Source organism: Astyanax mexicanus, chromosome 1 (assembly GCF_023375975.1).
Source record: "Astyanax mexicanus isolate ESR-SI-001 chromosome 1, AstMex3_surface, whole genome shotgun sequence".
NCBI lineage: Eukaryota > Metazoa > Chordata > Actinopteri > Characiformes > Acestrorhamphidae > Astyanax > Astyanax mexicanus.
Window position 1 is genome coordinate 40,158,083 of NC_064408.1, and position 27,225 is coordinate 40,185,307.

The window sequence follows — 27,225 nt, forward strand, 5'->3', positions numbered from 1 at the left end:
AAGTCTGATATCCTGCTCCATCCTGGCAATTGGCATGTCATAAAGAAAGAGCAACCAGGACAAGAAATAGTAATTTAACATTAAAGAGTTGGATGTTGGGATATGCTGAAACAGACACAATAGAGAAAATTTGAAATGTATGGTGTGAATCACTCACACTGAGCTTTACAACAGCTCAGTCTGAACTTCTGCTCCTCCTGGACTCTGTGAGAAAGTGCTGACCTTTATGGATGACAAATGTAGCAAACTGCATAGTTTTGCCTCCCTCTTGTGGTGAGAACATGAAAGAAAGAAAGAACAATAGCAGCTCTTCTATCCAGATTTAGACATGTAGTCAATTGTGTCAGTTCTTTTGGCCTTTTTCATATTTCCATAAAAAAGAACAAGTAACCAAACTGTGATTTCTAATGTGTAGCTTCATTAAACTCTACAAACATTTTTACAAATATAAACATGATCTTACAATTTTTTCTGCTTTTACATTTTTTTTGTTTTATACCAATGTACAACATAAACAAAAATACGTAATTAAAATATGAAAAACATTTAAAAGTCAATTGCCATTAAAAATATTACACAGTACACTTTTTACTGTATGTATTGTATATAGTGTAATCTATAAAAATAACAAATCAGTTTAAGTGTAATGATTTAGGAAAATATAATTTGTACAGTGTGCACTACTGGGATATACTCTTCATTTTTTGTTAGATATATCAGTTTCATAGCTTCCTGCAGGTCTGGACGGGCCATTTGGCAAAACAGTAGAATTCCTGATGTCTTCCTTTTTAGTTGGCAAATGTTGAAAATGTCAAAACTAAGCTTTTTTAATATATTTGCATTTTAATCAAATGCATTTATTTTCAATGGGCAGATATGCGCCTGAAACAGGGAGCCTAGTGTATCTCAAATTTTTCAACATTAATATTTTTATATAACATTATATTCAGTATGCTTTTAGAAAAATGTGTTTTGTGGAGGGATAGTGTACTATAGGCTCCTGTGGTGTGGTTTTTGCTCCTAATGGCATTATTCCCCCTTATATTACTTTTACTTTTCTACGTTAACTATCCTTATTGATCCTCAAGTTTACTCTGGTCCAGACCAGTGACAACATCTGTAACAAATCTGGCAAACAAATCTGGCCCAGCTTATTTTTGCAAAGCAGCACAATGCAGCACAGACGTTTTACATATCTGATTTGAATTTGGGCAGAACTGGCACAACTCTACATTAAATTGTATTACACTTGGCCCAGATTTGGCTCAGATCTATGACTCATTTTTTAATATCTAGTCAAAAAGACTCAATAATAGACCACTGAAGTCCTGCGTCATTCTGTAGTCCTGCTAGTGTGCTGTAATGTCCCATAATTTTTTTTCTTTGACCAGAACCTCTAAGACACAGAACCACAAATATGGGCATAAACAACATGGCACGGACTACAAAATGACCACATATTGTCTATAGTTATACCAACACTGAACCAGCTCCACCCACCTGCTCTGCAAAACATTTTCGCAAACCCAAAGCGGATATAGTGCAAAAAAACCCTTCCTACAACCAACCACTCAAAATACAGTTCACATACATATTCTGACACATATGAACAAAACAAAAAAAGGCAAAATTTCAAAAGCATTTGAATTTTATTTTGTAGCTTCACAAAATATAAAACCTTTAACTAACAGTACGTTACTTTATGAGGAAAAGCATTGTTTTAATAACATTTAATAAACTGTTTTAACCAGTAAATTATGCACAAAACTACTCTAAATATGTGTTAGCTATGCTTTAAATATTTTGCTTTTCTCTTGCCTGCTGTTGTTGTGCTACAGGTAACAAGCAAGTTAGCATTACCACTAGCTAAGAGTTAGCTCAATTAGCTACCTCACAATTGTGTAAAAAAATGTGCAGCTACAAATGGGTTGTTTCTTTAATAATAATACCAAAAAATACAGCTTACCTGATCAACAGCAGCTGTTTTTTTTTTACTTTTTGGGTGAACTCTTCTATTTTTCTCCCTCAGTTTTTTCTTCCAGCCAAATTGGTGCCTAAATTATTCATGCACTGCGACCGGAACTATTTAATTAATTTATATGCTTGTAATTAGAAATAATTACTACATTAAACAAAATTACTCTAACAATTAATTATATGTATATTTATTAGCAACAAATATTGTTTAGGCTTTATAGCTTTATTAATTTAAATGGCGTGATTGGGCAACAATTTTCCCTACATTTTCACACGTGGAAGAATGTTAGTACTGATTCTGGCTCAAACATGCAGACCAGATTTGACTTTCCAATGCAGACAAATCTGTAACAGACAATCCTGTATTGGATCTGGGCCAAATTTGAAAAAAAAAATGAGGTGAAAGGGTAGTTTTGAAAGCAGTACTTTTTATACTTAAAAAAAAAGCTTGAGTTGAGACTTCTACAGAATTATTTTAACCCCTAGTATCTATACTTCTACCTCAAAAATGAATGTTGATACTTTCACTCAATTCAGATCATTAGTAGTGCTGATTAATCATAATGGTTAGCATCCAGGCTAACACGCTGCAATCCTTACAGCTGAATTCGGCTATTAGCTAGCCACTAGCTGCATTTCTGGTGTTCTGGAGTCAAGAACTAAAGACAGGAGTGAACGCTAAACACCCACATATCATATTAAATCACATAACCTACTATCTGTTATCAAACTTTGGCAATTATTTCAACTTGGAAAACACTTAGCATCGCAAGTTATAATAATAAAAGTCCCATGGCAAATCATATTAAAACCTACTAAGATAGTGAAAATCCATTTTATTTGGACCTTGTGAACTTTTTATCAAAATATGGTCAAATGTATAAATTCTGTTAATATTTGCCTCTTATTCTAAAGCATTTTTAAACAGGCTGGGTACAGAGCAACCAATTGCACCTATTCATGTAAAAATGTATTATGTAACAGGGAATTTACTCTTTAAGACATACAGTATGTGCATAGCCTGGAATAATTTTTAGGTGAATAAAAAGTATATATGCATCAAAGTATATAAACTGGTGTAGGGTTGTAATAGACATAAGTACAATATTTACAGCTCTGTTACTGACTGATATTCATTGCAACAAGTTTTTATGCCAATCTTTGACTATTTAACTTTAAACCATACTTTGATGATGAATGTGATTAAAAAAATGATTTATTAATCCCAGAGAATGTAATTATATATATGTATATACATATACAAACCTACTGCATGAGGGCAGGTAATGAATGTGTTTTTTTAATGCAACATCATGGACATTTCCATATTTGTGGACATTTCTAAATGTGGTTCTGATATAGCTAGAGGCATTTTAACATACATAGTGTTAGATACATTATGCATAGATAAATTTTTAGATAAGCTTTGTGTCTTTCTGCTGCTGTAGAGAAAATAGACATAGACACATACAAGTTCAGAGATAGCCCCAGATACAGCTATATGGTAGGTCTACCTAATTATAAAAGAACAATACATAAAATAAAATAATATATTATTTCATATAATATGTTACCATTATATATCAGGGGTACTCAGTGTGGAGCAGTTCCAAATCTGGAACAGTTTATGTGACTGAGGAGGTAATTACCAAATGGGCAGTTATGTAGTTTACTGTATATTGCCTACAATGGAAAAGAATACTAAAAACCTATTTAGGCAGATGCAGTGTCTGTAAGTATGTGTATGGCCTGGAATGATTCCTGGCCTGAACATCTGTCCCATATAATAATATACAATAATGGGAGAATTGTTTTAAAGTGGCTGTCTGAATAATTATGTGATTTAAACTCACGGTTAATGTAGGCCTCGACTGGTGTTAGCAAACTGGGCCTACAAGCCACAGTCTTCTAAATTTGAGAAATTATAAAAAAATGTTTTAGTTGACGGTCTTGTTTTAGTTAGTTCCCTTGTGTTGAATGATATAATGTGCTGCAACACTAATGATCAATTAAATGTTAAGGATAAACAAACTGATGCAATTTTGTGCCCAAGGAGTTAATCTTTGGTTTCAGAAGGACAGAATTAGATGAGAGTGTGAAGCATTACGCTGTTGTGTTTTTAACACCTTTGATTTGTGTTTTTAACACCTTTGATTAGACCCATACCTGAGAGAGGTGCTCCATCATTTAGGTGGAGTGAGAGGTGATAACTGGTCTCTTAGAGATTACTTTAGATCCTAGCAAAAACAAACATTACATAATTGTGTGACCTGATGCAATACACATCTTTTATTATTTTAGCTGTCAATCATAAAGCCATGTTTATAGTAAATGATACAGGTTTTTCTTTTAAAGTTGTCTCTTCTAATCTATAAAGCTATACTGTAATTATTGGATCAGATGTAGATTAGATGCTAGTAAAGACAAACCTGTGCTGAACATGATGCAATACTACAAATGTCGGTCATAACATATCTTTATTCTAAATCATATACTGAAAAGCTTTTTGTTGGTAATTTGCAATCATTTCCGAACCTTTTTTATAATTTTAAATATAACAACAACCTATATTCAAGGCTCCTTATTTAAGTCCTCCAATCATCTTCTTTACATAAATAAACTATAAAAAAGGAAAGGATAAGATGTAAAGAAGTAGCACTATACCAGATGGCTAAATAGTCATGTGTGAGGAGAAATCTTTATTTATTATTATTAATGTATTGCATGCTAAAAAATATATTCACTTGTTTAAACCAGAGCTGTAATCATGAATTAAGTAATAACCCTATCCCTGAAACCAGGCCTGCAAATTCTCTCCAAACCTGACCTATGATCTCTTTGTATTCCCACACACACAGTGTTGGCCTTGTGTTGACCCTTGCTGCCAAATGTGGCATTTCAACATGATACACATTTAAGAAATTATGTGAACCTAATACTTGACCAAATACTTGACATGTATATCAGGGTCTTTCAGATAAACATCAAATACTGTTTATAAGGTTTATGTTAAAACTGACAATCATGGATATGTAAAGTATTGAGTGTTTCTTGCTTAATCTGACAATTCTACAGAAAATTATAAGAGAATTCAGCTTATACTTTCACTTAATTAAGGAATATTAATAGACTTGATCCTGGCTAATAACGTAAACCATTACCTTACATGCTTTACTAAACCGTAGCTGCATACTTGCAGCATAAAAAAATATTAAATTAGTTTACAGGTATAGAAATATATATGGGTTAAACTTGTTTTAATAGATGTAATAGATTTAATAGGTAGAACAGATGTACCCTAGTTTTGCACTTAATGCTTACTACACTACACCTAAAGTATACATAAGTGTATACTTTTATTGTCAAGAAAATTGACCAGTACGAATAGTACATTAATGTTATTTTATTTACATCATAAAGTATATTTGGGATATTTAAACTTTATTACCTTTAGTTAACTTAATAAAATGAAGATCTATGTAGTTTTTTTTTTTTTTTTTTTTTACTTATCTCATAATTTTCACCCTGACACTGGTGGACTCTATGTTGGGCTGTCTGATAATGCCCTTCAGTATAATGTGTTTAATGGAGGTTTTCTTGGGTCACATTGTTTGTAAAGTATTTGGGTTTAGACACTAGTCACTGTACATGGTCTTTATGTTCTTAAAGTACATGCTCATGAATGTTTCAAATTGCAAATAGGCAAGCAAAGGTTTAATGTAAATAAAACATGATTGCCAGTAGGTGACTCCACATGTACAGGTGCTGGTCAACGAATTAGAATAATTTGAAATAGTGCAATCATGAAATTCTTTGAATGCATTTTTTGTGCAGAAAGCAAATCAGGTGTTCACCGCACCTGTCCTACTCGTTAGACTAATCACAGAACTCGTTACCTGGAAAAAAATTTGCTCAGCTGAGCTTTCCAAAAGGCCCATTTAGGCCATTTAACTGTGACACTGTTGTTTTATTGAATTAGAATAATGGAGAAACCGTTTCATTGAATTAGAATAAATGCTCGAATTTTTGTTTTCTGTGAAGAGTGTTCACTGTGCAGTATAAAGTCAGGGTTGAGTAGAATTTCTAAGTTGTAAAATCAATCATGGGTATGCAGCGCAACCTCTCAACCGGACTAGTGGCTCAAATTCAAGCCCTTCACCAACAAGGCTTGACCCAAACTAAAATTGCTGAGCAGCTCGGCATCAGCCAGTCTTCCGTCTGCAAAGCTCTCAAGAAAAACTGCAGCAAGCGCACCAACTGTTCCGGCGTCCGAAAAACTTCTGCTCGCGACAACAAGCAGCTGAGAAAGATCGCAGTCAGCAACCGGTTCAAGTCCACTTCCGAGCTCACCGACTTGTGGAACAAGCAGACCGGCGCTGACGTCTCCAGATCAACCACTTACCGTCGTCTGCGCGAGCTTGGCTTCAAATCTCGCGTTCCAGCAGTAAAACCGATGCTTTCTGCACAAAAAATGCATTCAAAGAATTTCATGATTGCACTATTTCAAATTATTCTAATTCGTTGACCAGCACCTGTATTCTGCAATGACACTGAAGCAGCAGGAAAAAAAAAATCCTTTGACAGTGTTCAAGGCCTACCAGATAACCAAAATATAGAAAAATGGTTGCTCTGAATCAGGCCTCTTTTCACTAAATTTAATCAAAACATGGCCATTCACATTTCTTTGTTGATCAAAATATGACGTATTGCTCCTGGATAATTTTCATGTTCGTGTTGCCAATCAAAAGGTTTTGCCACAATTAGATACAGCTAATGTGTAATAACTGTATAAGTCATCAAATCCCATCTGTTTACATTCACAGAAAATACATTGCAGTGTTTAATGTTGATAGTCAAATCTGAATAATGATTACAAAATTGTTTTAATAATGACAATAGGGGCTACTATATTTGAAATTAAATACACATTAGGGAAAGCAAAACTTAATTTATAAATCATTACACAAGCATATCATCACTGTTACTTAAACAATTTTTGTCATTTTAGATATTTTCATTCAGTTTTGGAAGCTTTAATGGGCCTACTTATTTGTGTCATCAGCAAAGAGTAATCTTATCCGTATGTCTAATGCTTCCTAAAAATGTGATAAATAACCATTTTGCCTGTATCATTATAATTTTGGTTTAATTGTTAACCAATCCTAAACTAAAAGTACTTTTCTGTACTTCACCATAGCCATTGCAATTAAGCCCAAGACAACACGTTATCCATATAGAAAATAGCTAACAACATTTAGTAGAAATATTTTGTTCAGTTAAATTTATTGGGTAAAAATATATATTTTAACTATACTGATCGGTTTTGAGCTTTCAGAAACCATTTATCTGGTTGGACAAGCACACAAATTTAGGGTAGTGGTTTAGCAATCACAGTTTGAGCCTTTACTTAGTTGGAATATTCACAAAATAATTGAATACTTTGAAGACAGATTAATACGTATTCATTAACAAGCTATTCCTTGTTTATAGTGTCCTGAAATACATGTCAAGTGTAATTTCTCACATGTGTATCATGTAACATGGCCAGCTGGACTCACTTGCATTGTTGGCAATAATATAAACAACAGGATTTGCTTTTCTTTTGTAAGTGTTCATGTCAAAATGTTTGAATAGAGCATTAAATGTATAGGCAATAAATGTAATATGAATACTTAGTCATTTTGTATGATAAAACCAAATATTCTACTGTTATCTGCATCTGATCCAGGGATTACAGTATAGCTTTATAGATTAAAAGAGGCAACTTTAAAAGAAAAAACTATATTATTTACTATAAACATGGCTTTAAGATTGACATATAAAATAATAAAAGATGTGTATTACATCAGGTCACACAATGATGTAATGTTTGTTTTTGCTAGGATCTAAAGTAATCTCTAAGAGACCAGTTATCACCTTTCACTCCACCTAAATGATGGAGCACCTCTCTCTGGTATGGGTCTAATCAAAGGTGTTAAAAACACAAATCAAAGGTGTTAAAAACACAACAGCTTAATGCTTCACACTCTCATCTAATTCTGTCCATCTGAAACCAAAGATTAACTCCTTGGGTACAGTATTGCATCAGTTTGTTTATCCTTAACATTTAATTGATCATTAGTGTTGCAGCAAATTATATCATTCAACACAAGGGATCAAACCAAAACATGATCAACCAAAACATTTTTTTTTCATCAGAAGACTGTGACCAGTAGGCCCAGTTTTCTAACACCAGCTGAGGCCTACAGCGACCATGATCTCAAAATCAAGCCAGGATTTTGTTTAATCTGATCAGAAACCCATTTAAAAGCACATTCCCCATTACTCTACATGTAGCTGATCAGCCAAGATGTCTTTTTTGCAATAAAACCATGAAGCTGATGTAGCTAAGAAGAAAGAGTATAACTCTATAGTGTACACTGTGCAGCTTATATTCCTAAACATCACGCTCAGCCTATGTTAAGATATTACTGGAATATTTAGAGCATTTAACAGCTGTAATGCTTATTTTATGTAACTTGTCTGTCTGTAAACATCTGTAACAGTGATACAGAATCTGACGTCAAATGACTTTGTCTATTTCACACATTCTAATTTTACCTGAACTTTTGGTCCATTGATTTTTGTCCATTTTTCCTTATATATGTTGACACAATGTAAAGAGTTTTCAAATAGACGTTTGCAGTTTGATGCGTGACCAATTTTGACTGTGTGTTGACGTACTTGTGCTGTAGAATTGTGCTAATTAAATGTTAATATGCAGTCATTACTTGTTTGCTATACTAGCATTGTGGCTCTTGAGTAAATGTAAAGAAGAAACGTTTAAACACCAAACATGTCTTAGTCAATTATTTACAGTTAAAATACTAGTTAAACTATGCATTGTGATAAAAAAAAAAAACTTAAATAACACATATATACTTATATAGTACATGCATCACAGTCTGGCATAGGATTTATGGACATTTTTCACATAGACATTACAAAGCACATGTTCTTTGTTGCTATCTTCCTTCATTTTTTATGAAAAAATATGTTAAATGTTCAAGTGAACTGATCTGATTGACCAAATGCAACTTTCTGTCTGAGTGCTCGTTTCACACCACAAGAGGGCATCAAAACTGTGTAGTAAAGCCCAGTGTGAGTAATTTACATCATACATTTCACATTTTATTTATTGAATATCCTTTCAGAATATCCCAGAATCCCACTGTTTAACTAAACAACAGTAGTTTCTTAATCTCACACTATTATTGTACGTTTCCCTACTGTTTTAAACCACTTACAGATAGAGATTTGTTGAGAGGTTCTGTCTGCTTATAAAAAATATATATGATAAATATTCATTTTAACATCAAAGGACTATTTGTAGACCTTATGTTTTAGATAAGTTTACACTTTGCTATTTTCAAGTGAAACACCTTGCTGAATATTATCTTTAGCTGCTGCTGGTAAAGCAGAAATGGCAGAAATGGTCATTTATTTCTAATGGTAAAAAATAAAGTACAGATTGATCAAACTTTACATAGTTGTATTGACACTAACCTTCAAAAACCACAAACAACTTTAAAAATGTTTTTGTTTTTTCCCATCGGCCATTAAGACCTAAACCAAAACTTGAGTATAAGTCATATCCTGGTCAGTATACTGGACATTAAGGTGTTCCTTTAGCACTTTCGTGGGTAAATATTGATTTAAATGGATATTTTGCTATAGTTCTACAGTTCTCTATCACACTATCACCATACAGCTAATATATATAAACTGTAGCATTAAAGTCAATGTGAAAAAAGACCTAAACAATGATACTATATAAAATAATTATATAGAATGTGAATAAATTCTAGTAATTACAGATTACATGAAAGCTTTTGAGGAGTTTTCTTAAATGGGATTTCAGTCAGGGCTGCAAAAGTTTGGCCTAACAAAATGTGACCATAACCCTTAGTGTCTCGTCAACTAATGAAAGAGATTTCTAAAACGAAAAAAAAATAAAAAAAATCAGTTCATTTATTTATAAAGTTCCTTTTAACAGTTTTTTGTGTTTTAGAAACTTGAGTTATCTAGTATTTACAGCACCACAAGAATGTATTTTTGTCCCTCCAATATGAAATGTAACGGAGTACACCAGCAGTTACTATGATTGATCTGTTGATTTCTGAGGAAAATGAAAAGAAAAATAAAGAAATGTCAAGCATATTTACCTGTACCAGAGGGATGCAAATCTGAAACTGTGGTGAAATAACTGCTTATTATATTACAGGAACTGTGGCTTTGTTTACTTAGGATTTGATGGCCGATGGCCAAAGTGGACAAATTCGGATGCGAGCAGAAGCATCCTAACTGCACAAGGCCCAGTTCTCTGGGCTCTTTAGAAATCACTTTTCAGCTGCTTTTTTAATACTTTTATAAAATCCCTCTCAGATCCAGTTGAACACTGTAAGTTTACCATGTTTTGACTATGAATCATTAAATTAAACAAATACTACAGTTACAATGATGTGTGTTTGTAGAACTACCTTATCACATATGTGAGATCAAACAAGACGCATAGAAACATAAAGCTGAAATCATTCATACATTTTTACACAAAAATATTTGTCACTGTTGCACATATATCATATTTCTTATTTCATAATTAGAGCCTGAAATTGTTATTCAAATTGTGTCAGTTCATAAAAAGCCAATAATAATACTTCTCTTCACTTGATTATGTAGCATTTTTATCTGTAAGCCAAATATTATATTCTAATCTATATAGTAACAGTACCTGTATCTGTATTAAACCCTTTGTTCTTTTCATATTAATACTTTAATCTTTTCAACAAAGTGACCGTAAGACTTATATATGAGTTGTGATCTAGAGTTTATAGTAAAATATCCACAAAGATCAAATAAAGATTATAACTGTATTATTATAACAGACAGTTTATAAAAAGTGTCTTCAATTCTACAATAATAAACTATTCAGTTTATGATTTACTATAGACATGGCTTTATTATTGACAGATAAAATAATAAAATATGTGTATTACATCAGGTCACACAATGATGTAATGTTTGTTTTTGCTAGGATCTAAAGTGATCTCTAAGAGACCAGTTATCACCTCTCACTCCACCTAAATGATGGAGCACCTCTCTCTGGTATGGGTCTAATCAAAGGTGTTAAAAACACAAATCAAAGGTGTTAAAAACACAACAGCGTAATGCTTCACACTCTCATCTAATTCTGTCCATCTGAAACCAAAGATTAACTCCTTGGGTACAGTATTGCATCAGTTTGTTTATCCTTAACATTTAATTGATCATTAGTGTTTCAGCTAATTATGTTATTCAACACAATGGAACAAACTAAAACAAGACCTTCAACCAAAACTTTTTAAGTCAGAAGACCGTGACCTGTAGGCCCACTTTTCTAACACTAGCTGAGGCCTACAGTAACCATGATCCATTGCATTAAAATCTAGGTTTTGTTTAATCTGTTCAGAAAGCCAATCCAGACAAATATTTTATTGGTTTATTTTGGTTTGGACATTGTGTGACAAGTGATGTGTGTCTGAGAACTACATTGCCACATACTGTATTTGAGTTCAAATGAGAATTCAGAAAATATGAAGCTGAACTTAGAAATGATTCTGCATATCACCACTGTCACACAAACGTCTTCTATCTCCATTTTTGCCATAATTAAAATCAGGCAGTTGTTCTTTACATTGTGTTAGTTCATAATAAATAGGCCAATAATAATATTTATCTTCACACATGATTAGGCCAAATACTATATTATAACCTACTGTAGTAGCAATAATAATTTGCTTTTTCTTCAGTATTTGTATTAAACCTATTTTCCTTTCCATATTTATACTTTGTTCATGTCAAGAATTTGACCTGGAAATATGAAGCTTTGTATATGGGTTGTGTTTGATAGATTGTAGTCAAAAAGCCACACAGATCAAGCTTATAACAAACTAACCCATTTATGTTATAAAATAAACATTTATATGTAATTTATAGTTAAAAGACCTTGACTAGCATTAATGAGAAGCTTATTTTATGTAAATTGACTTTACTAGTCATACAGAATCAGAAACAGAATGACATTCTAAATTTACAGGAATGAACAGTTGCTATATGTTCACACAATCTAAAGAGTTTTCGAATAGACTTTTGAAGTTTGATACGTGATAAATTTTGACTGTGTGGGGACTTGTTGAGCTGTATATACGTATATATATATATATATATATATATATATATATATATATATATATATATATATATATATATGTGTGTGTGATTACTTGCTTGCTCTGCTCTTGGTTAAATCTAAAGAAAAAAAACACCAAATTGTACAAATTATTAGTATTATTATTACAATGTCTTTTTCTTATCAAACCAATTTAAATAGTTAAACTATGCATTTTTGAATAATTTAAAAAATGATTGTTTATCTATTTTCTCTGCTCTTATCTTCCTTTGTCTTTTTTTTAATAATATAAAATGTTAAAGTGTGCTCATTGACCACGTACATCTGTCTATATCAATATCTAAAGAGCTGCTCCTGTTATTTCTGTTATTTTCTTGCTTTTCACCACAAGAGGGCAGCAGAACTGTGCAGTTTGCTAAATCTGTCAACACTAAAAGTCAGCACTTTCTCACAGAGATCAGGAGGAGCAGAAGTTCAGACTGAGCTGTAGTAAAGCTCAGTGTGAGTGATTGACATCATACATTTCACATATTCTCTATTGTGTCTGTTTCAGCATATCCTGACATCCCAACAGTAATTTCTTAGTCTCACAGTATTAATGTATTTTTCACTACTGTTTTACACACTTTACAGACATATATGTGTTCAAGGTTCTGTCTGCCTATAAAAATATCTAAAAGAAATAGTAATTTTAATGTCAGATGACTATTTGTAGGCAAGTTTAGACTATTTTTCAATAACACACTTTGCTGAATATTATATTATAATTGCACTGGTCATTTATGTCTAATGGCAAAAAAAATAAAGTCTTTAAAGTCTCTAAAATCTTTGCATAGTTGTTTCTATATAAACATTTGAACTCTCTCAGCTGCAAAGTGCTAAAGATTATTCTTACTGTAACAAACAACTGATATATAAATACTGCAGCACTGTAGTCCAAACAATCTCTGTAATGGAATAATTTGATAGATTTTGAATAGATTCAAATAATTACAGATTCCACACTGGCAGATATTTATGGAAGCTTATGGAAGTCATACTTTTTTTCTATACTTCTTATGGCAGTAAAACACATCAAAATGTGTGCTATATTAAACTGTCTTACTTTGTTATTTAGCTAAATAGAAATATCTAGATATGGTAATGTTACTTTGATCTGAAAACCCCAGTAGAACACATGGACCAAATAAGTGTCTGTGTCAGCAAAGGTGGCTGAAAAAAATACATACCGTTTTTTTTGGCATTATCAATGAACATCTATTTTCTGGTCTAGTTTCATACATAAGTCGCAATGGATTATAAGGCCCGTATAAAGTGACCCTAGTAAGGAACAGGAGGGGATGGTGGGGTAGTAAACTAAGTTAAGTAAAGCTAAGCTAACTAAACAAAACTGCAATTCTTAAAAAAACTAAATCTTTAAAAAGTCAAACGAGTGCTGGATGTTAATCTACACAGGTTTTTTTTCCCTGAAAACTGTTTATTTGGGTGAGTAAAGCGCTTCCGTTTATTTACAATCAGTTAAGATTTACAAATTTCTCTGGGACTAAAGCTGGAGCATTAGCATTAGCTGCTAGATGCTAGGATTAGTGGCTAGTGCCACCTGACAGCGCTACACTGAGGAACCCTGAGTGTTCCGGTAAGACAGGGTGATATTAGCTAGCAGTTCGTCCCACGTAGCTTGTTTTAACACTGTAAACATGCAGGCTACAGTTCAATATACTCACCTCTAAACAGTGAAAGAGCTAATGCTTAGCAAGGTTAGCGGCTAATGCTAATACTGCACCAGCCTCTGTGCTGGAGCCATTAATACTTACAATGCTGCACTTCAGCTGAATGGCTTTACTGCTCTTTACAGCCTGACTGGTAAAATACATAAGGTGCACTGGATTATAAGGCACGCTGACGTTTTTTGGGAAAATTAAAGGATTTTAAGTGCGCCTTACAGTGTGGAAAAAACAGTAAGTCAAATAGCTGAACAGAATAAATTCACATGTATTGGTGTGGCCCGTGGACCAAATGTGGCCACAACATTATGACCAAAGTGGTCATAACCCTCAAACAATGAAATAAGAAACAGGTTTTGTGGTTTTCAGGTTTTTTATTTATTTTTTATTTATAATACGTATTTTTTTAAGTTTTAAGTTGTAAATATGTGTCAAGAATGGCCAGAATGGCAAGAATGGTGGTTCATCTCCAAGACACAAACCTGCATTTGGTCCTACCGTCCTGTCTTATGTAACAATATGAATGTTTAGAATGTTAAAATAAAAAAACATATGAGATTTTCCCACTTCATTTGTATAGATTGTTCTGATTTTTAGGCCACCAAAAAATATTTTGTCCTTCTAAGAAAAAAATATTTTGGATGTTTTTGTTTTTCACAAACAGAAGTGTAATTCATTTATTGAATTAAATGCAATAATAAAAAAAAGAAATGTTCATGCAAATGTACATGAACCAGTGCTAATTATCCAAAGCAAACTTCCTTCACTTAAATAAGGAACTAACACAAGATTAATGAGAATTCGATGGCCGACATCAAAGAAGTGAACAGAAGTATTGAAACTGTACAAGGCCCAGTTTTTAAAAAGCACCCTTGAGTTAAAATCATCAAAAAAGGTTGTTTAGTGGATTTTTTTTTACAAAATTCTCTTTACAAATCACATTTGAGCTGCAAAATGCTTTTGTAAGTGCCGACTCAAATCTATTTACTATTAACTTAATTGTTTGCAGTTTAAATATTCGGTGTAAAAGGGATACATAGTTTGAACTGATATTCAGTATTTTTGTGGAACTACACACTCACATTTGTGAGATTTAACATGAATTCAGAAAACTCCTTTATAAATGATTACGCCAGAATATTGTTACTGTTGCACAAATATCTTGTGTCTTAATTAAAAAAAAATACACAATTGTCCTTCCCATTGTGTCAGTTCATAATAAATAAGCCAAAAATAATATTTATCTTTGCACATGATTATTTTGCCTTTTTTATCAGGAAGCCAAATATTAAAATATTCTACTTTAATCTACTAGGATAGCAACAGCTTTTTGATTTCATCAGTACTTTATTAAACCCTTTGTCTTTTGCATATTCATACTTTATTCATTTCAATAATGTAACTGTGTAATATTAAGACTTAATAGACAGATCAAAAGGATAAAAAACAGTTTATTAAAAATGTTTATATGTATGTTTGTACAGTTATGAAATAATAAACTTATATGTTTATGATTTACTATAAACATGGCTTTAAGATTGACAGATAAAATAATAAAAGATGTGTATTGCATCAGGTCACACAATGATGTAATGTTTGTTTTTGCTAGGATCTAAAGTAATCTCTAAGAGACCAGTTATCACCTCTCACTCCACCTAAATGATGGAGCACCTCTCTCTGGTATGGGTCTAATCAAAGGTGTTAAAACACAAATCAAAGGTGTTAAAAACACAACAGCTTAATGCTTCACACTCTCATCTAATTCTGTCCATCTGAAACCAAAGATTAACTCCTTGGGTACAGTATTGCATCAGTTTGTTTATCCCTAACATTTAATTGATCATTAGTGTTGCAGCACATTATGCCATTCAACACAAGGGAACAAACTAAAACAAGACCTTCAACCATTTTTTTTTATCAGAATACTGATCTGTAGGCCCAGTTTTCCAAAAATCAGTTACAGAGGCTTACAGTTACCACATAGTAATTCACAGTCAGATCCCAATATGCTTCAGTGGAAATCTGGGCTTTGTTTAATCTGATCAGAAAGCCACTTTAGAACAATTTCCCCATTACTCTACATTTAGCTGATCAGTCCTGTCTAGTGTGAGGATGATACTTGGCTCATGAACTACTTGCAATCTGTTATCTACAAATTTGAATAAAATAAAAAAATGCAGTTAAGAGAAGTGCAGTTTTCCAGACTATTGCAACATAAAGGCACATACATATTAACACATATTAGAGTTTCAAGAGCAGATTTATACAATAATAAAATAAAGCACTAAACAGCACCATGCAAATGTGCTAAAGGGTTGTTTCACTATATTGTGTTGTGAAATTTGTTGCTTAACCGAATGTTTAAACGTAAAATGTTATTTAATTTGCATAGAGAGTAATAATACCCTAGTCAATGTACTATATGTTCTGAAACATACACTTATCATGGACTTCAATGTAGTTCAAATCCACCACCATAAATTAACTTGTGTATCAAGTAAATAGGTTGTCGCTCTTTTTGCCCCAGAAAAAAAAGAATTCAAATAAATTATTAAATGCCCAAAAGTTACACAACATCAGTGTCATTAATGAGTGTATGTAAATGTCTAGTCATAACTAAGTAAATAAGTAAATCATCAACTGTATAAGTAGAGCAGTATATATGGATCATGATGAGAATTTCCAGGTAGATAACTTGGTTATTCAGTAATGATTCAAGATTCCAAACGTGTACATGTGAGTGAAGAACTTGGCACGAATCATGATTATACTTCTGGGAATAAACTAAATGTGCATCTATAGCAGACTTTCTTCACAAATGCAAACAAGATTTACATTTTAACAGAGGGAGTTGGAATCCTGGGCTATTCATTCTCTCTTGTTTAGTCTCATTACCTTTTCATTGTGATTCTGCACTTTAAACACAAGATGGTAGTAAAACTACACTTAGTGACATTGTTGAATTTAAAAAACCTGAAAAAGTCACAGATTTTTTTTTACCTCCCTCCAAAAGTTCTCAACTGGCCCAAATTGTCCCAAACTGAATGGTCTCCCCTTTCGTTATTATTGGTATATAAAATGTATATTTTATATGAGACAGTACAACAAACAATGTGTTTATTTTTATTTAAGACAGTGAGCCTTACACAGTGGGTGTGAATAATGTTATTTTTAACCAGCAGCCCTGCTGATTCCTCTTGTTTAATCAGTCTATCATTTTTCAAACAACTGATGACCGGCTTCTGATTGGCTGACATGATTGGCTGGCTGAATTTGCAGCCATACCGGCCCTTTGCAGACAAGTATTGACACCCCTGCTCTAAGAACTCAAGACTGAACTCAAGCGTTGTCTACACTAAAACTTATTGGAAGTAAATGTGCTATAATTCACAGTAAGGGTATATAAATTATCAGTAGTCATAACAATATCTCAACTAGTTATTTATTGACACTAGTTAATCATTAACATTGTTTTAACTTATGTCTCAGTTAATTGTTATTATAGTGTCAATTAATAATTAGTTGAGACATAACCATTTAACAAGGTGTATTACTTTTGTAATTACTCTTGTATTGTATCAGTTATGGAGTTAAATCAAAACAAACAAATAAACACTTTAAATCTTATTTGAATGGGTGTCTCTGCTGGATTTCACCTTTCAATATTAATTCTGATTTACACTTCAATCTATATCAATCAATTCATAATTTTTACAACTGTATAAGTTATAGTAATAATATCAAAGTTTCATTCACCCAGAATCTTATCTAAATGTCTCTTTATTTTTGACAGCTCAATCTATATGACACAAATAAAAGGTGCTTTGGTCTGTTTATACTACAATTTCTTTTCAACGTAAAATCTGTCATACCATATATCATAAGTATATTATAATAAAGACATTTTTATAAATCACTGCACTCTAACAAGGCCTTGAATATTCTAATGCTTCTTAAACTAAAAACATGGTATGATTGTTGTTACACTTAAGCACATTTTATTTACACTGACACACTTTGCAGCTTAAAGATCAAGATGCTTATAACAAACATGTATAGATTTTTACAAGCTGTGTGTTGTGAGACATAGAATGTTCTCAGGTCAACAGGGCACAGTAAGGTATTACATTTTGTATCATAAATATGTACATTTTTTCACCACATCCTCAGTATCATGTAAGAAAAAATGAAACTAAAACTAAACTAAAATTCATACAACTTTGTAAAACTTTTTAAAAGAAAACATTACATTTTATTTGGAGTGGTCCTTTTTAAACAAACAAAAAAAAAAATTAGTCCCTCAGTATCTCAGACTATCAGCAACATATCAGCATATGAACATCCAGTAGGCTGAAACTGAATTCATTTTTTATTTTTTATTTAAAATGTTCATCTTAATATCTAAACCTGAGAAATCACTGATAATTAAACAGCTGTACAAACCTTACAAATTTATCCAACCAGCTGTTACAGACCTACTACAACAGTCTGTAACTGTAGGTTAACTAAATTAGGATGAGATTAAGGGACCAGTTTTAGGATATAGATTAGGATATCGATAAGGTTATTTATTTATTTTTTAATTTCAGTTTTTTTCTCATTTTCTCCCAAATAAGTAGGCCAAATGTCCCACCCATTTATTTGCTACCCTGCTGTATATCCCCCATCACTAGTGATGCCGCAACACCAGGAGGGTGAAAACTATTGTGAACTATTGTGAAAACTAGCACAAGCCTCCTCCGATACATGTGAAGTCAGTCTCTGCCTCTTTTCTAACTGCTGCTGATGTAACATTGTCAAGTAACATCACAGCGCCCTCGGAGGAAAGTGCAGTGACTCGGTTCTGATACATCAGCTCACAGACGCCATGTGCTGATTGACATCATCCTTTGGAGTGATGGGGGGAAAAGGGACCATCTACCCACCCAGAGAGAGCAAGGCCAATTGTGCTCTCTCAGGGCTCTGGCAGCTAGTGGAAAGATACATGACTGGCATTGGAACCAGCAATCTCCCGATCATGATGGCAGTGCTTTAGACCACTGGACCACTCTGCGCCCTGGATTAAGGTTATAACTAAGTTTTGGACTGATGTTAAAGTTAGTTCAAGGGTAAGCGTGATGGTTAGGTTTCGGTCTTGAACTGAGGTTAAGGTTAAGGTTACAGCGGGAATAATGGTTAAGATCAGGCTTTGTGTTGAGGTTAGGTTTCTGTAAAAAGTGCTCCGGTGCTCCTCTTTCAGGCTGTTTTAATTCAATGGAGGAGTGAGAGGGAAGGACAACAGGATTTTGTCTCTTACTCATATACTACTCGGAGTGACCTACTTAAGTACTTAATGTTTTCTAGCAAAATGACACCTTTAAGGTTAGGGTTAGGGATAGGATTAGTGTTATGGTTAGGGTAAGTGAAAGTAGCATTTTAGGTCAATTTCATGTAACATAAAAACACTACATCCACATGTACTGTGCATGTAAGTAATACATCAACAACACATCTTCAAGATATTTACTTCAATGTGTTCAGATGCTTCACTACTGCTACTACACTGATTAGATGTTAACATGTTACTGATACTCTAATAAAACTAATAGTTTTACAAAGGACTCTCAAAATAAAGTGTTGCCAAAAACATTCTTAAAAAAATATTATGGGTTAAGATTAGTAAGATACAAACTCATGACAAAGTATTTAGAATAGAAAAATATAATCTAGAATAGAATAGTTTTTTTTCACCCTAAAGGTGAAGATAAAATTACAGGAATGTTTACTGCATGGTGGGGTATAAAACAACTGCAACATCCTGTTCACTAAATCACAAAATACATGTGCTAATGTTGTCATTCAGAAAACAATATTATAATGTTATTATGTTACTGTTAGGCTGAAATCTGATATCTTATATACTAAAAGCAAACATATTGGTCTTAAGCTTAAAGCAATGCCTTAAAACATATGAAATATCCAAATAGCATCAATTAATAGCAAGAAACAATTTTGAATCAGTTAAGGACAATCAGTTTTGTCCTCTTATACATACACTGTACAAAAAAATCCAGCATAAAAGGTTTGAAAACTACAAAAGTCTGAACACTAATATGTTTTAAATTAAGTCAGCAAGAAAACATTTGAAGAATAGTTTTTATATATGTATATTTATATATGCTACAAAATAATACATATGTGATTAATAACAAACGTAATTGATCTAATTCTAACAGTATCACAAAATGATATTGCTATTGCTTCCCTGCAGACTTACTACACAAAAATATTTTCTGGTGATTCCAGTATAGCCCAAGCTCAACTTTTGCTCATGCAAACAGTGTACAAGCCCTGTAGCATCTCTCTACTGATTATGAATACAGCTGTATTCTGCAACTATTTCTTCGAAAAACCTCCCCACTTACAATGATCCTCAAAGCTTTTCTGAACCAAGGATACAGAAACGCATAAATAAAGGGATTTAGAGCAGAGTTCAAATATCCAAACCAAACCAGGGCATCTATTAAAGATGGTGGTATGGTAAAGTCAATAAAAGGGTCTATGATATTGCAGAGGAAAAAGGGGGTCCAACAGATAAGGAAAACTCCAACCACAACTGCAAGAGTCATTGTGCCCTTCCGTGTGCGGTACCTGAACTCTCCTGGCCTGTTGCTGGCCGTCCTCAGCTGATTGGTAAGAAAGTCAATGGACCTTGCTTGCCCTCTGGCGACAACGTAGATTCTGGAGTAAATACCGAACATGATCAGACCCGGGATAAAAAAAGAGACCATAGAAGTGACCACGGCCGAACCGCGGCTAAAGAACACGTGGCAGCCGCCCACACAGCGCACGTTGGAATTGTAGAAGGCCTCAGCACCTTTGAAATTGAGTTCGCTAAAGACCATGGTGTAGGCAAACACAGTTGAGATGACCCAGCTAGCAGAGACCATGCACAAGACGGTGGCGGAGCGAACGCGTGAACGGTACGTCAGAGGACTGCACACGGCACAAAAGCGCTCTGTTGACACACACATGAGGTGAAAGATGGAAGCCGTGCTAAGCATGATGTCCATGCCTGTATGCAGCTTGCACATGAGGTCTTCAAGGTACCAGCAGCCATGCACCGAACGCACTGTGCTCAGAGGCATGACGAATATGCCCAGCAGAAAGTCACACATTGCCAGAGAGAGGATGAGGTGGTTGGTCGGCGTGTGGAGCTGCTTGAAGTGGGCTATGGAAACTATGACTAGTAGATTCCCTGTAAGGGTGACCAGGATGGTGATTGCCATTGTGAGGAACATAAAAATCTGGACGTTGAGAGGTCTCACGATTCTCCGACAAGATCCATTTGTGGAGCTGTAGCAAAAGTGTATGTCTGAGAGATCATGCATGCTGTAGTCTGAGAAGTTTAGATAATCCATTATGGTCTTTCCTGTGAAAGTGATGAGACAGCAAAAATCAATCATAAAACAGCTTTCTATAGGCCAGTTACAATTTTGCAAATCTATAGAAAGAAAGACTTACGTTTACAACGATATTTAAGCTTATTTTTGTCCCCCCATGAATAGGAATGAGAGCCGATTCAGTTCGTCTGATGCGCTTCCTATTTTTGCTTGCATGAATTTCTTCTGGGAATGCATAAATACTGATGCTTGTAGAGCGGAGTCGTATTCCATAAATGGGTTGTGTCCAAAAATGCTTCTTCCCAAGGGTACTCTTTAACTCATCCAGAGTTTAAAAGGGCATTGGATGAAATGTTTAAATGTTTGAGGCCCTATATATAAATGTTCCTCCTCTCTTCCCGACTAAATCCAATGCTGAACGGCTCTGCAGTCGAAGATATCGCTGCCAAAAAGTCCATCAATGACTTCCCTCGTCATGTTTGTGTACACGGAAATAATCACGAGCCAGACAGGAAAATTACGGCTGCCCTGTTCTTTATAATATGCAGCCTGTTTACCATTTATCGGAGTGAGTCTGATTCTTCCGAACAATGCAAACATCTCTGCGCAGCCCAGCAATCATCTGTGCAGGCCACTGCTCTGGGAACACGGCCAACACAAAATCCCAACCTACGCAAACACACACAAACAATGAGACACAGATGTTTAATGTTGACACTCAAAAAGGCAAGATACCGAATTTATCAGGATCCATTTTACACTGTGTGACCGAGTGCACTAACTCAATTATTTCGGTACGAAAAACAATGTATATGTTTCAATAGCTCATGAGGTCATATTGCGTCACATTTCCTTTAATCAGCCTAATAAATCAGTATTTAAAAAGACATCTTGTGGGGAAAAAAAACAAACAGGCTGATGGAAACAAATATACTCTTATCTTTGTTTTATCCCTCCACTTCGAACTTGTTATATTTAAACACCCTGTCTCTACCTGCTGTATTTGATTGCAGGTATTTGCTTTGGGAATTGTTCAAATGACAACTACCAGCCTATAAATGTTTGCACTAACAGTACCTCAGGTATAAAATAGAACAGTGTATAGTGCACAAACATCATTATGCTCAGTAAATCCTTTCTATTCTATAGAAAAAATATATCTTTATTAAAAAATCGCTTCTGTGTTCTGAGGTGCTAATAAGGAAGTTTGATCAGTACCCAACAAAGTCCCCAAATGGATGAAAACATATTTTAGGATGATTATTGACATTTCATGCACTGTTTTGTATTAACAGTGTATGGACATATGGTGGTTATTATTATTATTATTATTGTTTTTTTTTGTTGAAGATCTCAGGCAAGCACGTACACAACAAGCCAGAAACCAATTGAGAGCCACGATAGCCACATGAGAGACAAACTAGGCTTCTGATTGGTTTAAATGGAGTACGCTACAGCAGTGCACGGATATCTGTATTTGTTTTTATACATATATATATACAGGGTTAATCTGCTGTTTGATCAGAATGCAACAAGCCATTCTGAGGTAAGGTTATGCATAATTGCCCTGACAATGCTAAATAAATAAATTCTTCTTCTTCTTTATTATTATTATTATTATTATTATTATTATTATTATTATTGCCCCACCATAATATTGTAACAGATTTTATGTTAAATGTCTCGGGTATTATTAATATGGGTATGAATGTTATTAGTATTCTATTGTTGTTGTTGGAAATGGGACAAAGGTTTATTGTTTATTTATTTCATGGACAAGTAAGACCAACAGATTTGACTATTGATTCAGGACCTTTGAGTTATTAGGTATTTGGTTTGTGGTTTATATATTTTTTGTGATATGTCATATCTGGACACTCCTCTTCTCATTGAATGTGTTTTCTTTCTTTTTATAAAGCTATACAGGAACACATATTTTCTTAACAAAAGGTGTTAAACAAACCCGAGTATGTTTTAGTTCCTGGACGTGCTGAACAATAGTTGCTGCTGTTCCTTTACAGTGTGAAGCTCCAGCTCACCCAAATCACGCATATCAGTTGGGTTTAGGTCAGGGGATTGTAAAGGAACTGTATTTTTCTTTACTACATAATTCCATGTATATGCCTTAATTGTTTTCATGTCTTTAATATTATTGTACAATGTAGAAAATAATTTAAATACAAAAATATAAAAAAACATTGAATAAGAATGTGTGACCAAACTATATTTTAGATGATGCTCACCTTGGAATATCTTAATCTTTTTTTCTGAATATACTGTAATAATACTTGGAGCATGTTTTACTTCTGTTTAGATAGTCTTTTATTATGCAAATTTAAATGATCTAAAACAACCAGATTATTCAGATTTTGCTTAAAAAAACAACAATTTGTTTCATTGACCTTATTGCAGAATTTGTAATTATGCACAGCTGAAAATTACACAAAGCTCCCAAGTACTGGTTGATATTTTTTTTATCAAGTAAACTGTCCTTAATTGAAAACAAATATTAAACATGTGGTCATAATAATGTTCATGAACATACTGATCATTTGTTTCTGTGTTTAGGATTTTGTCAAAATGAACTTGAGTCTTCAGGGATCGGTTGAGGTGGTGTCCTTTTGTTTTGAGGGTCTAAATGGGTCGTGTCCACGTACCGTCTACTCCTCTGCCATGCGTGTGCCCCTATACATCCTCTTTGCATTGATTGTTTTTCTGATAGTCAGTGGCAACCTCTTGGTCATCTGCATCATACTGTTATCCCAACACCTGCAAATGGCCACTAATTGCCTCATCCTCTCCCTGTCTGTGGCTGGACTGCTCTTAGGTGGGCTTGTGCTGCCTCCAAGCATGGTGCGCTCTCTGGAGACTTGCTGGTACTTTGGTGAGCACTTCTGTGATTTCCATTCCACTGCGGACATTATTTTGTGTAATACCACAGTGTGGCACCTTACCTTTATTTCCGTTGACCGTTACCTGGCCGTGTGCCACCCAGTGCACTACCAGAACCGAGTGATCAAGAGGCTCTATATTGTTATGATACTGACCAGTTGGGGTCTCTCCTCAGTTTTCGGTTTTGCCATCACACTTTCAAATCCAGAAGTTTTAATCAAAGATGATCCCCAAAAGACATGTATTGGGGAATGTCTTGCTCTGCACGCCAAAGAAATTGGGGTGGAATATTCCATCATTTTCTTCTTCATGCCCGTGTCTATAATAGTGAGTGTTTATAGTAAGGTTTATTGTGTAGCACAAAGACACTCCAGAGCAATTCACAGTTACGCTCACAACCCTAAAGCCATGCCAACTTCTAAAGATCTCAAGGCTACTAAGACACTTGGTATAGTGATTGGAAATTTTCTTTTCTGTTGGACCCCATTTTTCATGTGCAATATCATGGACCCTATATTGAACCACTCAATACCATCAGTTTTGTATGAAGTACTAATGTGGTTTTCTTACTTGAACTCCCTGTTTAATCCTTTAATATATGCATTTTTTTACCGCTGGTTCAGAGAAACCGCAAAGGGCTTGTTCAACAAACTGTTTAAGCAGATATAATTTGGATTTTGGATAAGGGTTAATTGTCTTGCATATGCATTCATTTTTGCTTTAATGACTGTTTGCTTATTGTCTACCTGACAGAGCTATGTGCTCTATGCATCAAAACAATATATATATTCCTCATATCACATACTGTGCGTGACTGTAGACCAGTAGATGGAGTGGCACTACTTTTTTCTAGGACAAATAATACAGCTTGTGTACAAAAGCATTACTGATTACTGATACTGATTCTAAAGGTAAGTCTAAGTGTAATATATATTCTACTTATAGGGTGTAAATACCTTTCTTTTGGTCAGAGATTGCATTCAGAGTTTAGTCAGCTAGTACATGTCTCCATACAACATTATATATATATGTAAATACATTATTCGAAAATATAATATTTAAAAAACTACTATACCTACTATATGCACAAAAATATTGAGGAACTTCTTAATCGTTTAATTTGTGTTTCATTCAGATTTTTCATTTTAAGTGGAAGTGATTAATAAACAAGGAAACCAGTCAGAAACTGTCAGACTACATTAAGTCATATAGTTATATATATGTATGATACATAGTTTTTAAGGAGCATAGTACAAAAAGTCATCAATGCTCTCATGACTTTATAATGGACATAGTTCCAAATATTGCAAAGAGGTTATCTTCTCCATACAAATAATTATTATTTATAATACTATATATAACTCACCTGTTCTTTTTTTTCTTTTAATATTTTTTTCCTTGTAAATGTAATATTAAGGTAATAAAGTTAAACAGGAACATGCATGAAAATATTTATTTAAAAAAGTGTTAAATACACCAAAATATGTTTTATACTTTGGATACCTCTAAGTACCACATTTAGCTTTAACGACAGATTTGCACACACTTTTTCAGTGTCTTCATGAGGGAGAATCTCCTGGAATAGTTTTCTCAGCGTCTTGAAGGATTTTCTGGAGGTGCTGAACAATAGTTGCTGCTTTTCCTTTGCGCTGTAAAGCTCCAGCTCCCCAATCACCCATAATTGTTTTTATGTCATTAAGATTTATCTACAACATATAAAATAAACCAAATAAAGAAATAAAGAAAAAGAATGAATAAAAAAGGTGTGTCCAAATGTTTGACTAGTAGTGTAAATGTCTAAGTATGTGTAAGTAAAAAATACACAAATATATAAAACTACCCTCCGTCTCAAAAGCATTCTCCCCATTGCAGCTTCTCATATAGCTGTCTGTCCTGTCACACATTCTGGATGTATATCCAACTATGTATGTGTAAATCTATAAACACACAACAAAGTACCTATCTGGAATTTATTTATATATAATCTTAATGTGTGTAACTTCACATGTGTTCATTCATAGTTTTTATGCATTCAGTGAGAATCTACAATGTAAATAGTCATGAAAATAGAGAAAACGCATTGAAAAAGAGAAGGTGTGTCCAAACCTTTGGCCAGCACTGTATATATATATATATATATATATTATAATTATATATAAATAAATTCCCAATAGGTACTTTGTTTTCACATTATATTACATCAGATTTGGTAGACGCTTTTGTCCAATGCGGCTTACAATAATGATGTACATAGGGTAGGGCCTAAAAGAGGTCAAAATGGAAATAGTGTGCAAGAGGAGTTGTTGTGTGTTCATAGATATGTTAGCATTAGCATTTGATGTAATGTTCTAATATTTTATGAAATTAATAAATAGCTTACAAGAATGGAGAATGGTATTTTGGCCAGCCCTTGACTGCTACTGTTTGTTTTCCATATATATATATATATATATATATATATATATATATATATATATATATATATATATATATATATATATATATATATATATATATGTTTGCGTGTGTATGTGTTGTGTATGCTTGTGTCTTTATGGAGCTCCACGGTTTTATTGTTCATTTTTCTTATTTGGCTGAATTTTGTTTTGCTGGTTTCGGTCTCTTTTTTCTTGCTTGTATATCAAATCAGTTCCCTTTATTTCAGTATATTTTATAGTTAACACATCTTTGTCCAGCACTTTTTTTTTAACTGTGCTATAAAAAGGGTTTCAAACCTGATTCTATTTGTTTATTTAGTCTGTCAGTCTTTAAAAAAACTTAAACGGGACAGATTTGACAACCCTGTTTTTATTTATTTATTTAATTTTTTTGGCTCTTGACTTCACAATTTTACCTTTTACTTGTTTTAATGAAGATAAAAAAATTGCAGTGTTTTATGTAACTGCATTTCTGTACAGTTGAAAAGATGTATTATGTTATAAATACGTATTCTGTTAATTTATATAGTACATTTAAATAATTTGTTGTGAAAAAATTGACTTTCAGACCTGGAAGGTTAGAGGACTTCAGAGTTCTTATGAGC

At 33.5% G+C, this 27,225-nt stretch overlaps 2 protein-coding genes across 2 annotated transcripts; one reads left to right on the plus strand and one right to left on the minus strand.

The window, feature by feature from the left end:
- Positions 1-20,046: 20,046 nt before the first annotated feature.
- Positions 20,047-21,308, minus strand: taar1b (trace amine associated receptor 1b). Its single transcript, XM_007259847.4, has one exon. It carries the CDS (start codon positions 21,306-21,308, stop codon positions 20,259-20,261), a length of 1,050 nt encoding a protein of 349 aa, XP_007259909.2. The 3' UTR covers positions 20,047-20,258.
- Positions 21,309-22,813: 1,505 nt separating this feature from the next.
- taar11 (trace amine-associated receptor 11) lies at positions 22,814-25,944 on the plus strand. The gene is made up of 2 exons (XM_007259846.3): positions 22,814-22,836; positions 23,859-25,944. Exon 2 carries the CDS (start codon positions 23,871-23,873, stop codon positions 24,849-24,851), a length of 981 nt encoding a protein of 326 aa, XP_007259908.3. The 5' UTR covers positions 22,814-22,836; positions 23,859-23,870; the 3' UTR covers positions 24,852-25,944.
- The last annotated feature ends 1,281 nt before the right edge of the window (positions 25,945-27,225 follow it).

Bases quoted from the DNA above. Each gene is read 5' to 3' on its own strand.
- taar1b (XM_007259847.4), bottom strand. From the start codon at position 21,308: ATGGATTATCTAAACTTCTCAGACTACAGCATGCATGATCTCTCAGAC.
- taar11 (XM_007259846.3), top strand. From the start codon at position 23,871: ATGAACTTGAGTCTTCAGGGATCGGTTGAGGTGGTGTCCTTTTGTTTT.